This window comes from Lynx canadensis, chromosome A1, assembly GCF_007474595.2.
Source record: "Lynx canadensis isolate LIC74 chromosome A1, mLynCan4.pri.v2, whole genome shotgun sequence".
NCBI lineage: Eukaryota > Metazoa > Chordata > Mammalia > Carnivora > Felidae > Lynx > Lynx canadensis.
In genome coordinates this window covers 24,256,940-24,271,934 of record NC_044303.2, presented here as the reverse complement: position 1 = coordinate 24,271,934, position 14,995 = coordinate 24,256,940, and the positions used below count along the sequence as shown (strand labels likewise).

Below are 14,995 nucleotides of genomic sequence, written 5' to 3'. Positions count from 1 at the left end.
ACTCCCAATGCAAGCACGCTATACTTACCACGGAATTCTGTGCAGTCATACTTTCTTCCTACTTGGCATTCTCCACACCAGCTCCCTCTATGTCTGGAAAGCCACCGAGGGCTGTGGACAGGGATTTGCTGTTGTACCTGGTGCATAAGACCCAATACGTGTTTGCTGAATGCTGCTCTCGAGGGGTGGAAAGTGGGCTGTGGCTTGGGACAGACTGTGAAGACTCCCAGGTGCTCAGCCTGCCAGGGGGATGACTATCTTACAATCCATCTAGATTCAGAAGGTAGCATCTTTTTTTTTTTTTTTATTTTTTTTTTCAACGTTTATTTATTTTTGGGACAGAGAGAGACAGAACATGAACGGGGGAGGGGCAGAGAGAGAGGGAGACACAGAATCGGAAACAGGCTCCAGGCTCTGAGCCATCAGCCCAGAGCCCGACGCGGGGCTCGAACTCACGGACCGCGAGATCGTGACCTGGCTGAAGTCGGAGGCTTAACCGACTGCGCCACCCAGGCGCCCCCAGAAGGTAGCATCTTAATCGGTTCCAGAAAACAAAACAATAATACGGAATAATGCTTTGGATGAAACTGATAGTTATATGCTTTTTTTTTTCTTTTTAAAGAATTCTTCTTTTAGGAGTCTGATAGACGCACAATCCAAATCTGCTAGAATTTGGATTAGGTCTTACAAGCACAACATATAACGCGTTGGTTTTTTTCCCCACTTGTCGGGCTCCCACAGATGGGCGGCACACAGGTGAGGTCGGTCTTCTGGAACCTGTGGGCAGCTGGAATGTGTTTCTGTCCCACTGCACCCTGGGCGTAAGCCGACAGCATGCCATGTATCAGCTCTGCCTGCCGAGCTGTGGACCAGCTCATCTGTGAATTGGTGGCCGTGTGCTGAGCCTGGGGCCAGTCCCTCACCAGAGCGAGGCTTTCCTGAGATACTCTTATCAGCCGCTGGGCTGGCCTTGTGGCCGTGGTAGAACAGCACTGTCTCCTGTCTCCCGCCTCAGGACACACAAGCTGTAGGGTGGCTGTGAGGGAGTCCTTGAGCTTTTCTTGGGCACCCTGTCCAGAGCCCAGAGGTTAATGTAACCTCTTAGTTACACTAAAGGTTGAGTGTAACTACTTACTTAGCATTGTGTTCAGCTGGCTCTGGTGCCTTTTCTCCACCAGCAATAACCTGTTGGATCCTTGAATCCTAGAAATCCTAGAATGCGAGAGCCATTGGGGTTTTAAAAGCATCTAGGCCAAGCTCTTGACATCTTGCAAGGGTAGAGAGAAACCTAAGGTAGAGAGGCAGTGTGTGATGTACAGAAGTTCACTCTGGTGTAGCTCATTTATAACTTAAGCTGAAACACCCTCACCCAGCACTATTTGATAGAAAGGTAATGCAAGCAGCAAATTTCATTTTACTTTATTTCATGAAAAAATTTTAATTCTATTCTGTTTTTTTAAAGTTTATTTATTTATTTTGAGAGAGAGAGAGCATGGGAGGGGCAGAGAGAGAGGGAGAGAGAATCCCAAGCAGGCTCTGCACTGTCAGCACAGAGCCCGATGTGGGGTTCTAACTCACGAACCATGAAATCATGACCTGAGTCAAAGTCAAAAGTCGGACGCTGAACTGACTGAGCCACCCAGGCGCCCCTGTTCTGTTCTATTTTTAATTTTAATTCCATTGTAGTTAACATAGCGTTATATTAGCTTCAGGTACACAATGTAGTGATTCAAGACTTCCATATATCACCTGGTGCTTATCATGACAGGGGCACTCCTTAATCCCCATCACCTATTTCATTCATCCCCCCACTCACCTCTTTTTATTAACCATTAGTTTGTTCTCAGTAGTTAAGGGTCTGCTTCTTGGCTTGTCTCTCTCTCTCTCTCTCTTTTCCTTTGCTCATTTGCTTCTTGAATTTCACTTAGCAAAATACCCTCTAGCTCCATTCTTGTTGCAAATGGCAAGATTTCATTCTCTTTTTAAGTTTGTTTATTTATTTACTTAGAGAGAGGGAGAGTGAGCATGAGCAGGGGAGGGCAGAGGGCAAGAGAGATTTTCAAGCAGGCTCCATGCTGCCAATGTGGAGCCCCTATGTGGGGCTCAGAATCACAAACTGTGAGATCATGACCTGAGCTGAGATCAAGAGTGGGACACAACCAACTGAGCCACACTGGTGCCCCAAGAGTTCATTCTTTGATGGCTGGGTAATATTCCATTTTGTGTGTGTGTGTGTGTGTGTGTGTGTGTGTGTGTGTGTGTATGCACACATCTTCTTTATCCATTCTAATCAGTGGATGGACACTAAGGTTGCTTCCATAATTTGGCTATTGTAAATAATACAATATGCTGTAAACATAGAGATGCATGTATCCCATTGAATTATTATTTTTGTATTCGTTGGGTAAATACCCAGTAGTGCGATTGCTGGATCATAGAGTAGTTGTATTTTTAACTTTTTGAGGACCCTCCATGCTGTTTTCCAGAGTGGCTGTGCTAGTTTGCATTGCCACCAACAGTACATGAGGGTTCCTTTTTCTCCACACCCTCGCCAGCACTCGTTGTTTGTTGTGTTTTTGATCTTAGCCATTTGGGAAGGTGTGGGGTGATATTTCGTTGTAGTCTTGATTTGCATTTCCCTGATGAAGAGTGATGTTGAGCCATCTTTTAGTATGTCTGTGGGCTGTCTTTATGTCTTCTTTGAGAAATGTCCATTTCTTCTGCCCATTTTTAAATTGGATTGCTTGTTTTGGGGTGTGGATTTTTCTAACTTCTTTACATATTTCCAATGCTAACCCTTTATTGGATATGTCATTTGCAAATACCTATTCTCATTCAGTAGGTTGCCTTTTAGTGTTTTGGATTATTTACTTTGCCGTGCAAAAGCTTTTATTTTGATGTAGTCTTAATAGTTTAATTTTGCTTTTGTTTCCCTTGCCTCAGGAGACATATCTAGAAAAATGTTGCTGCGGCCAATATCAGAAAACCGTGCTCTCTTCTAGAATTGTTATGGTTTCATGCCTCACATGTAACTTTTTCATCTATTTTTAATTTTTGCGTGTGGTGTAAGAAAGTGGTCTGGTTTCGCTGTTTTACATGCTGCTGTCCAGTTTTTCCAACACCATTTGTTGAAGAGACTGTCTTTTGCCCATTGGATATTCTTTCCTGCTTTGCCAAAGGTTAATTGACCATATCCTTGTGGGTTTATTTCTGGGTTTTCTATCCTGTTCCATTGATCTATGTGTCTATTTTTGTGCCAGTACCATACTGTTTCGATGACTACAGCTTCGTAATATAACTTGAAGTCAGAAATTGTGATGCCTCCAGCTTCACTTTCTTTTTTCAAAATTGCTTTGGCAGTTTGGAGTCTTTTGTGATTCTGTATAAATTTTAAGGGCGCCTGGGTGGCTCAGTCGGTTAAGCGTCCGACTTCAGCCAGGTCACGATCTCGCGGTCCGTGAGTTCGAGCCCCGCGTTGGGCTCTGGGCTGATGGCTCAGAGCCGGGAGCCTGTTTCCGATTCTGTGTCTCCCTCTCTCTCTGCCCCTCCCCCGTTCATGCTCTGTCTCTCTCTGTCCCAAAAATAAATAAATGTTGAAAAAAAAAAATTTAAATTTTAAGATTATTTGTTCTAGCTCTGTGAAAAAATGCTATTGGTAGTTCAATAGGGATTGCATTAAATGTGTAAATTGCTTTGCATAGTGTAGACATTTTAACAATATTTGTTCTTCCAGTCCATAAACATGGAATGTCTTTCTGTTTCTTTGTGTAGTGTTCAGTCTCTTTCATCAATGTTTTATAGGTTTTAGAGTATGGGCCTTTTACCTCTTCAGTTAGGTTTATTCCTAGGTATCTTATTATTTTTGGTGCAGTTGTAAATGGGATTATTTTCTCAATTTCTCTTTCTGCTGCTTCATTATTAGTGTATAGAAATGCAACAGATTTCTGCACATTGATTTTATATCTTACGACTTTACTGAATTAACTGATCAGTTCTACTAGTTTTTTGGTGAAGTCTTTAGTATTTTCTATATAGGGTGTCATGTTATCTACAAATAGTGAAAGTTAGACTTCTTCCTTACCAAGTTGAATGTCTTTAATTTCTTTTGATTGTCTAATTGCTGTTAGCACATGTAACTTTTTTATTAGGTCTTTGGTTTTATTATTTTAGAGAGAGCACAGATGGGGAGACGGGCAGAGGGAGAGAATAAAAGAGGGAGATTGGGAGAGGGAGAATCTTAAGCAGGCTCCATGCTCAATGTAGAGCCTAATGCAGGGCTCAACCCCACGACCTTGGGATCATGACCTGAACCAAAACCAAGAGTCAGATGCTCAACTGACTGAGACACCCAGGCATGCAAACAAACATACTTCAAATGCACTGGTAGCCACATTAAAAAAAAAAAAAAAAAAAAAAAAACAAGTGAAATTAATTTTAATGATATGTTTTATTTAATGCAGGATGGCCAGAATATTATTTCAGCATGTTTGCGATATAAAATCAGTGAGGTATTTTATATATTTTTTTCATATTATGTCTCTGAAGTTCATGGTGTATACCAAGAGCATCTCACAGGTTGGAACAGCCGCAATTCTCATGCTCGTAGCTGTGGCCCAGCAGCTCTGTAGCCTGTGGTCTTTCACTCTGTGCGCCAGCATGATTCCTTGTGAAAAGCATTTATTTGTGACATTGGTGAATATTTCATTTGTTGCCATTATTTAACCACAAGGGGTGAGTGGCCTTGCTTAAGGTCACAGACTAAAAAAAGATTAGTTTCCATCCGTTCTTATTTATCTTTCATATCTTTTTGCTTAAAATGGCAGTGCTACTGTAGGTAACCCTGTCAAATGATTTTTAGCTATCAGTTGGAAAGAAATTCCCTGGAGAGCCTGAAATAATTCCAGACTTGCTTGGGAGGCTTTTGTTTAAATGGTTACGTGGTAACCAACTTGTTAAAAAGTTTGACAGCTCCCACCAGACCCCACCCAAGCATTCAGGGTACTTTAAAGCCAATGACGTGCTGATGAAATCACTCAATTTATTGGTCTCTGAGCATTGTTTGGCTATTTTAGAAGAAATATTTTTAAATTTCACATTAGACTCAGAGTATCCCAAACGGAGTTGTAAACTCTCTCTTCTTCCAAGTGTGAGTATTCCAGAGTCATTGCTGCTTTGAAAAACAAAAGAAGAGAACCATAGCTGTTGCAAGAAAGGAGTTGTCCTCTGTAATTTTTAAGGACTAGAACTGGAAAACATCACCTTACTGTCTTAAATATATCACAGTTATCTGAAACTGTGAAAATGAAACAAAAAGCATTGCCATTCAGCGATTGGCTTGTCCAGCCATTTGAGATGGTGCAGAGAACAAAGGAGCGCAATTGTTCCTCCTTCCGTGAAGAAGCTATTAAGAAACACCTACTGAGATGTCCTTTTTTGAATCCATGAGAGGCCAGGATAGAGTTCTGTGCTGTTTCAGGTGCAAGAGAATTTAGGGAATCTTAGCTCTTTGGAACTGGCCCCTCCGGGCTCATTTGTGATGGGAATGACCTAGAACTTTCAGACCTTTCTGGCCTCTTTGACTTCCTTCTGTACCTCTGGTACTCTAAGAGCTGTAGCTGTATATAGATGTTGTTTTGTAAGTCTTTGTATCTGGGCGTTCTTTCTGTAAGAGAAAGAAAAAGCAATAGCGTTTACTGAGCACCTACTATATGCCAGACACTCTGCTAGGTATATGGCATGGACAATTTCATATAATCTTGACAATAACCCAGCAAGGTAGATATAATATCTACAGTTTGTAGACAGATTTGAGTTTCAGAATTATTTACCCAGAGCTGAGCTGGGGGGGCCCTGGAGTGGTGGAGCTGGGGTAAAAACCAGTTTTGTGTGATGAAAGCCCCAATCCTTTCAATAGCACCATTCAGCTGTGCTTACTGGGTCTTCTTCTGGATCGTTTAGCATCTCACGGAGAGGGACCCCGTGGTGTTTGCTTGTTTGTTTGTTGAGTTCCTGGTTCATCTTGGCAGTGGTTTTCCCATTGAAGTTGGGGCAGCGCACCAACAGTTGAGAGTGAATCAGAGAATGAATGTTGCAAAACTCGGGCCGTGTCTGTGTGCAGGTCTCCTCGCTGAGGAACCACAGCCGGGCAGGGAAGGTCAGTAGAGGGTGCTGGTGTTGACTAAACCTTATTTTACTCATTAAAACGACATTAGCATTTGGAAACACGGTTCTTGTACTGTCGAATCATGCCCGAAGGGGAAGACATGCTGAGTACCTGGGAAGAGATGCTGTGTGTGTGCCTTCTGTGATAATAACCGGAGAGCCGTGAAGATAATCGCACTGCGGCAGAGCACGACGAACTTGAGTTTTCTCACGGTTCCCTGAGCGGGCTGACATACTGAGGGCCGGAGACTGTCTGTCCCTTGTTTGGTTTCTTTCAGTTCTGTCTTTCTTCCGCTCACGCAGTGTGTGAAAATCATGGCTTCCAGCTGTAAGAGAACACAGTATCACTGCTCCAGAAGCCTGCTCTTACACTGAAAAGCTCACAGAATCTGACTCAAGGAATATCTGATGGAACGGTGCATTTCCCGGCCCTGCCTAGACCTCTCTCTCCTTTCATAAAATGTTTGTGTAGTGAGTTTGAATTCAGGGATTGATTGTAGACACAGGATGTATTGACCTGGTTCTGAGGAGAATTCCTCCATTATTGTTTTTTAATTTTTTTTTTTTTTTATTTTACTCTTGAGAGAGAGAGAGAGCGTGAGCAGGGGAGGAGCAGAGAGAGTGGGAGACACAGAATCTGAAGCAGGTTCCAGGCTCCGAGCTGTCAGCCCAGAGCCCGATGCGGGGCTCGAACTCACGAACCGCGAGATCGTGATCCGAGTCCAAGTCAGATGCTTAACAGACTGAGCCACCCAGGCGCCCCTCCTTCATTATTTTCATACATAACATTCCAGCCTCTGAGTTAGGTATAGCAGAGACATTAATTCATGTGTCTGCCATAATCTTTTTTCCATTCACAGTCTTTGGACATGCCTTCTAACCTCTCTGGTTTCTGCGGGACAGTTGGAAGTCCGTGGCTTGTTTACCATCTGTTCTGTTGAAGAGCATTGGGTTGGAAGGAAGGGTGTGGAGCGGAGTTTTATACTAGAAGGAGACATTCAGTAAGTGTTGGGAGGTGACAATACCAGAGGTTGCTTGAAAAAGTTTTGAGTTTAAATGAACATACTGGATTTTTCTTAAAAGAAAGAAATTCTGACTACAGGCATTGAAGTTTTTGATGGCTAAGAAATCAAAATTGACATTACTTCTAAGTTAAGTATCTGTCTTTCAAAGTCTCTTCATTATTTCTGATGTGATAAATGGATCTTCCTACTATTACAAGGAAATTTAAATTAATTTTGCCACTTCCTTTTACATAGGTACAGAGAAGTTAAGACATTGACCTAAAGTCACACAGAAAGTCATACAATAGACATTTCCTCCCAAAAAAAGAGTAGGAGCCCTTGATGGGAGTTACTAGCTTAAATTTCCTGTCAGACTGTTCACATTCCCTTCAGTTAACTAAAGAGCTAGATTTATTACAAAAGTATGGCTTAAGCAATGGTATAACTACACGAGGTTTTTGAAAACCTGAGAGATCAAGGTAGCTCATGAGAAAATACCGTGTGCACAGTTCCACAGGGTGGCCTGGTTACTCTGGACATCTTCCCTAACCAGGGTCATCTTGATGCATTATTTGTGTTGGTTTTCATTAGAGGTTACTCCTTAAAAAATCACTTTTCTTTTTTACAGTATTATTTTCTGAAAGTGAACATCACCTAGTTTAATAATGTCTGAACTGAATCTGGTGTTTTAAATCCTTGTGTTTCTTACATACTGAAGATAAATTAACAACTAGTACTTGATAACAAAAATCCATTGGGGCGCCTGGGTGGCTCAGTCAGTTAAGCGGCCGACTTCGGCTCAGGCCATGATCTCGCGGTCCGTGAGTTCGAGCCCCGCGTCAGGCTCTGTGCTGACAGCTCAGAGCCTGGAGCCTGTTTCAGATTCTGTGTCTCCCTCTCTCTGACCCTCCCCCATTCATGCTCTGTCTCTCTCTGTCTCAAATATAAATAAACGTTAAAAAAAAAATTAAAAAAAAATCCATTAGTCTCCAGTGTGCATTTAATACTTCTAGTAAATTCCATTATTGCCTGGAAGGGCTGGCATAAAATGACTCTAACATTTTTTACTTAAAAACATGTTGATTAAACCAGTGGAAAAAAAGTATATTTTAGGTCATAGTTAAAATTGTCCAGTTTTTTTGTTTTTTTGTTTTTGTTTTTTTTTTTTTTTACTCTAAATGACTAAATTGGACTGGCTGGTCCTTTAACTTAAGTTTGAGTATGTATGTTATTATATAATAATTAGATTCATTTCTATATAACAAAGAATAGAATTTGTAAATATTTATGACATGTTTATGATGATTTCTTTTTGGCCTGCTTGTACATTTGCAGTATTATAACAGTAAACATATGACAATTTGATCCACTGAAGCGTGCAATAATTATTTTCTAAGACATAGTTTAAGGGCTAATAGACAATTCAGAAGGGATTCATTTGACCATTCTAAGAAGCCACTGAATCTGGAATTCACAGCTTGGCGAATTCACAACTAAATGCGGAAGAAGTGTGAGGCATTAGTGTTCTTTACTTACTAAATTCATTTTCCTAAATGTTATCTTTTTTTTTTTTTCTTTAACGTTTATTCATTTTTGAGACAGAGAGAGACAGAGCATGAACGGGGGAGGGTCAGAGAGAGGGAGACACAGAATCTGAAACAGGCTGAAATCTGTCAGCACAGAGCCCGATGTGGGGCTCAAACTCGAGGACAGCAAGATTGTGACCTGAGCCGAAGTCGGCCGCTCAACCAACGGAGCCACCCAGGCGCCCCTAAATGTTATCTTTTTAAAATTAACTCAAGACTTGAAAAACCAGACCTTAGGCTAAATGTGGACAGACATATTTTAGAGAACCAGCCTGTTCTAGGATGATGTTTTTCATGTTCTAACCTGAAATATCCCAAAACATTTAGACTGTTATCTTCTCTCATCTTCTTTTTCCTCCTCCTCGTTCCCCAGCTAATTAAGACATGGGAGGTTTTGTTTTTGTGACGAAATTCATCGCCTCTTTAAAATTCAGCAAGGTTCAGTAACTGGGAGGCAGTAGACTTTTGCTTAATTCTGTAATATGGATTATACAATAGTGTAAAGTCTTTTTAAAACTTTTTTTAATGTTTATTTTTGAGAGAGAGAGAGAGAGAGAGACACAGAGCATGAGTGGAGGGGAGGAGGTAGAGGGAGACAGAGAGTCTGACGCCGGCTCCAGGCCCTGAGCTGTCAGCACAGAGCCCGACAGGACACGTGGCTCCAACTCACGAACCATGAGATCATGACCTGAGCTAGAGTCAGGTGCTTAACCGACTGAGCCACCAGGTGCGCCTATGGTGTAAAGTCTTTATCTTGCTTTCTTGCTAGATCCGCCTGGGCATTTCCCCCTCTTTATTTTGGCAGGATAGGAAATAACCGACAGAAGAGTACTATTGAAACATTTTGACCTCGGGGCGCCTGGGTGGCTCAGTCGGTTGAGCGGCCGACTTCAGCTCAGGTCATGATCCCACGGTCCGTGGGTTCGAGCCCTGCGTCGGGCTCTGTGCTGACAGCTGGGAGCCTGGAGCCTGCTTAGGAATCTGTGTCTCCCTCTCTCTGACCCTCCCCCGTTCATGCTCTGTCTCTCTCTGTCTCAAAAATAAATAAACGTTAAAAAAAAAAATTAAAAAAAAAAAAAGAAACATTTTGACCTTCACTATACACCCTTCAAAATGTGAATGGACAATTGGACTTGGTGTTTCTAATTGTCTACAGATGTACTGTCCTGTAAGTCAAAAGGAAAAAACTCTTTATCATTATGTTTTGTTTTTTTTTTTAAGTGTAAATTGGGTAACTGCTTTCCCTGCTGGTTAAATCAACATATAAATATAGCTGAGGGGAGGTGATTTTCCTTGATAAAGCCATTATGTTAGAAATATATGTTAGAAAAAAAAATTACCTTACATTTAGGGAAATAGCATAGCCTTTCTGGCTAACCAGAGGGTAGTCGACAAAATGCAAAGCGTGTTTTATAGTATACCTCAATGGGATAAGACTGAATGAGATTTTATGAGATTTTATGCTGTGAATAATCTGCCTAAATATATGTTATCTTTTGCTTCCCTCTCTCCCCTCCTTTTTTCTTGAAAGAACGATTTTTTAAAGAATTCTGCCCTTGAAGCTTCTGAAAATTTTCAGTTTTATATCAAAAATCTGTGATTCCCGTAAATTGCAAAAGGATTTTTCTTGTGCAGTCATACACAGACTTACAAAGACTTACTGTAGATGTCAATAACATAACTTCTCTCCAGAGAAGGAACATTCCCGCTATTTCTTCCCTAAGGACCCTCCACTCCTATCACCAGTGTGACTATGCCTGGCTGTGAGTCCCATAGCATGATTTAATCTCATGTATTTCTAGAAATATATACTATTAGTATATAGTATATATACCTATATACTATTTGTGTGAAGGCTCTTTTAAAAGAGAATGGAGGGGCGCCTATCTGTCTATCTGTGCTCACGCTCTGTCTGTCTCTCTCAAAAATGAATAAACATTTAAAAATTTTTAAATTTTGGGGCGCCTGGGTGGCTCAGTCGGTTAAGTGTCTGACTTCAGCTCAGGTCACAATCTCGCGGTCTGCGAGTTCGAGCCCCGCGTCGGGCTCTGGGCTGATGGCTCAGAGCCTGGAGCCTGCTTCCAATTCTGTGCCTCCCTCTCTCTCTGCCCCTCCCCCGTTCATGCTCTGTCTCTCTCTGTCTCAAAAATAAATAAACGTTAAAAAAAAAATTAAAAAAAATTTTTAAATTTTTTCAATGTTTATTTTTGAGAGAGAGACACACACACAGAGTGTGAGTGGAGGAGAGGCAGAGAGAGAGGGAGACACAGAATCCAAAGCAGGCTCCAGGCTCTGAGCTGTCAGCACAGAGCCCGACGTGGGGCTCCAACTTGTGATCCGTGAGAATGTCATGACCTGAGCTGAAGTCGGACACTTAACCGACTAAGCCCCCCAGGCCCCCCAGCGAATAAACGTTTTTAAAAAATCTTAAAGAGAATGGAATGGAAGGATACTTGCTTATTTGTGACTCGGTTGAGGCAAAGAAAGATAAAGATTTCATTGAAAGGGTTTGGTTGTTGGTACTTGTGACTGATCAGATACCATAGGAGTTGGGAAAAGGTAGCATTTCACTTTTTACCTCTCGTACATGGAAGTGCATACAGAAAGGCAGAATTATTTGCTGATGCAGTGAGGGGCTAAAAGTGACTGGACAACTCTCTGGACTTTTTAATTCTATAATTATTTCCTTAGACTTGTATTTCTCTGCAGATGTACGTTGTGGGTTATTTGTTTTGTTTTGTTTTTAAACACTAAGGATGTTTCTCAAGGAATTTTATGTGACTTTCTGGGCCAGGAGTGATGCATCAACAGCCAGCCTGGGGGTGACGCCTTTGAACACCTCATGTTAGCCTGTCATGCCACCTCCCCTCGGCCAGACAGCCGAGCAGTCCCTCGGGCTCATTGCATTGTGCACTCAGCCTCTGCAGAGGCCTGCTTCATTCCCTTTTATCAGGAGTGATTTTATTCCTCTTCAGCAAGTGATACTCGTTTAGCAGCCTCGTGACCTTGGCAGATTACCAGGTCACCGGAGGATTTTTAGATGAGAAGAGATTAGAGGGCAGTGATGCCCTGTGTTCTGCATTGTTCTGTTCTTACGGGAGCCCTGGGGTTTGAGGGGACTGGTTAATGGTGAGTGAATGTGAAACCGATTTCTGCAACGAGGCTTTGCTGCCTTCTAAAAGGGGGAGTGGAGGGGGAAGTTTTTGCAGGTTGAGAAGAGATGTGGGGTATCTGAAGAGTTGATCCCACTGGGATCGTTCCTAGCCCAAGTATATCTGTGGTTGTGCCTTTCCAGGAGGGACCTGCCAGGGATTGGTATGTTTGTGGGAGCCTCCTGGGGTTCCAGCCATGAGGCAGAGAGAGCCACGGCATGTGGAGTGTCAATATAAATGGGCTTCAGAAATTTCATCCAGCACTTCCTGGTCCCTTACTTTAGTCCCGGCACTCTGCTTGGCACCAGAAGGATGGAGTGAATGAGAGCCTCCCATCTAGGAGTTCACAGGCTTCTAAGAGAAGGCAAATGTGTGCACACGTGAATACAGTAATAGATTATCCACAGGACCACCAAGGAAAAAGGGCATTCTCCCTGGGTGTTCGTTCGGAGGGGGACAGTGGGGGAAACCTCCACAAAGGTTTCAGAGAAGAGAGAGCCTTGAATTAAATCTTGAAGGATGCAGGTGGGACAAGAGGACGATATTGGGGAGGGGCACACCAGGCAAGGGAAGAGCCGGAAGAAGTTTGGGACTGAGAAACCCTTGGCACACACTGGCGGCTGCAGTCGGTAATCACGTGGCCTGGGGATGCAAGCAAGGGCTTTCAGAGAGGTGGCGCTGGAGAAATCCATCTGAACCGTAGCTACTGGCCCTTGCTGTGGAGTCGGGGACTTTACCCCATGGGTTTCTGAGACATTGCTGTTGCAGATGTCTAAGCTGGTAAATGATGCAGTGAAATGCGCACGCTCCGGCAGCTCTGTGAAAGGTGGATCTGAGGGGCAGATCAAGGAGACCATTATAGTGCCCAGTGAAATGGAGTGTTGGTCTGGACAATAGAGTAGCTGGGGTGGGGGGTGGAGAGCCGAGCACAGCTTCCAGAGAAAGTGGAAGAGTGGGATTAGGGGAGAATAAGATTATAAATCTCATAGTTTTCATTCTGCACTCGTCAAGAGGCGGTTCCAGTCAACTGTTGATAGGATGTTAGTCTTTCAGTGCAAAAACGACATCATCCGCATGCCCCACAGTCTTGGAAAATGTACCGAAAGGTGTTCAGGTCCACAAACTTTCCAGCCTTCCAGTCGCAAATCCATTTTAAATAAATAACGCATCCAAAAGATGCATTCATAGTCACAGTTTTTCACTGTTTTTCACAGTTTTTCACAGTTTTTCACAGTTTTTCACTGAGTGTTTGGTAAGTAGGATGTGTGACGTTCTATTTCGAGGTACTGTGGGATGGTGGCTTCACAGGGGGCGGGCATTTGTTCCGAGTGGTAACTGCCTTGGACGCCTGACTTAACCTCCCTGTGCCTCATTTTTCTGACTGTAAATATTACGCTGCTAATACTGCCTCAGGGGTTCGTGGTGAGAATTAAATGAGACTGAAGCACATGAACGCAGCAGGTGCGAGGCCGGCAAAGGAGCTCCTGAATGCTCCGAATATCCTTCCTTTTCTCTTTTTTGTCCCCAGTGTTCAAAATGCTGCACTTTCCTTTTCTTCTCTGTGCTAAGCCTGACCTACAGACCAGGATAGAAATGTACCCGAGTAGTTGCCCTCATATTTAAATTCCTTAAGGAGGCACCTGGGTGTCTCGGTCGGTTAAGCGTCCAACTCTTGATCTCAGCTCAGGTCTTGATCTCAGGGTCGTGAGCTCAAGTCCCGAGCTGGGCTGTGTGCTGGGCGTGAAGGCTACTAAAATAAATACATAAATTCCTGAAGGAGATTTCACATGGGATGCTTGATTTCCTGGAAAAAGATGCTTATCATTTCTGCCTTTGCTTTTGATGCAGGACGTCAGCTGCAATGAGATCACAGCCCTGCCCCAGCAGATAGGTCAGTTGAAAGCTCTACGGGAACTGAATGTCAGAAGAAATTACCTTAAAGTCTTACCACAAGGTAAAAAGAATAAAATAGGAGATGTTCATTATTATTATTTTTTGGTTTACTTTTGTGAAGAAGGCGGTTTGTCTAGTCATGTTTGTGTATGCCTAATAATATTACTTATTATATTAATATGAATTCTGTGAATTTCACATGCAGATGACAGAAAAGTTAATATCCAACTTTTCATTTTAGTCAAGGGGTACAGCAACACTATCATTCCCCTGTATGAGACTGTGTGTGTGTGTGTGTTACTTTGCTCGGGCTCACGTAACAAAGTACCATAGGCTGAGTGGTTTACACAATAGAAATGTACTTTCTCACAGATCTGCAGGCTGGAAGTCTGAGATCAAGGTGTCTCCTGAGAGCTCTCTCCTTGGCTTGCAGATGGCTGTCTTCTCCCCATGTGTTCACATCATCCTTCCTCTGTGTCTCTGTCCTAATCTCCTCTTCTTAAATTTTTTTTTAAATGTTTATTTTTGAGAGACAGAGAGAGACAGAGCACGAGCAGGGAAGGGGCAGAGAGAGAGGGAGACGCAGAATCTGAAGCAGGTTACAGGCCCTGAGCTGTCAGGACAGAGCCTGACGCTGAGCTCGGACTCATGAACTGTGAGATCGTGACCTGAGCCAAAGTCAGATACCTAACCCAGTGAGCCACCTGAGTGCCCCGAATCTCCTCTTTGTATAAGGATACCAGTCATGTTGGGTTGTGGCCCACTCAAATGACCTCATTTTAACTTTATTACCCCTTGAAAGTCCTTACCTCCAAAATCAGTCACATTCTGAGGTACTGGGGGTTAGGACTCCAACATAGGAAATTTGAGGACACACAATTCATAACAGGAGTTGTTTTTGGTATGGATGTGTGATGTTCTGGAATAATCAGCCAACACTTTAGGTCATATACTTGGTCTTGTAGACCCCGCTATTAGGATTTCTGGCTTTGGCTATTTGGTAGACCTGGTTAGGCACCACCCACTGTGTACGGAATCTATGCTTCAGGTGAGGGCACTACCCCTGATGAAATGATAGTCGGACTAATGTCACTGGCAGTTTTAGTGAATTTCTCAGAGGCCAGAAGCAGGGATCCTCCAGAGTGTCAGCACCGAGACTGGTTGACTGCTCAGACGTCCCTACTCGGGAGCCTGACTC

At 43.0% G+C, this 14,995-nt stretch overlaps 1 protein-coding gene across 4 annotated transcripts in view; it reads left to right on the top strand.

The window, feature by feature from the left end:
- LRCH1 (leucine rich repeats and calponin homology domain containing 1) overlaps positions 1–14,995 on the top strand; it is a 203,539-nt gene that overhangs the window by 126,755 nt on the left and 61,789 nt on the right. For all 4 annotated transcript variants that reach the window (XM_030310770.1, XM_030310779.1, XM_030310763.1 and 1 more), the window contains exon 4: positions 13,753–13,858. In XM_030310770.1, coding sequence (XP_030166630.1) covers positions 13,753–13,858 — 106 coding nt within the window. The remainder of the gene's footprint in view (positions 1–13,752; positions 13,859–14,995) is intronic.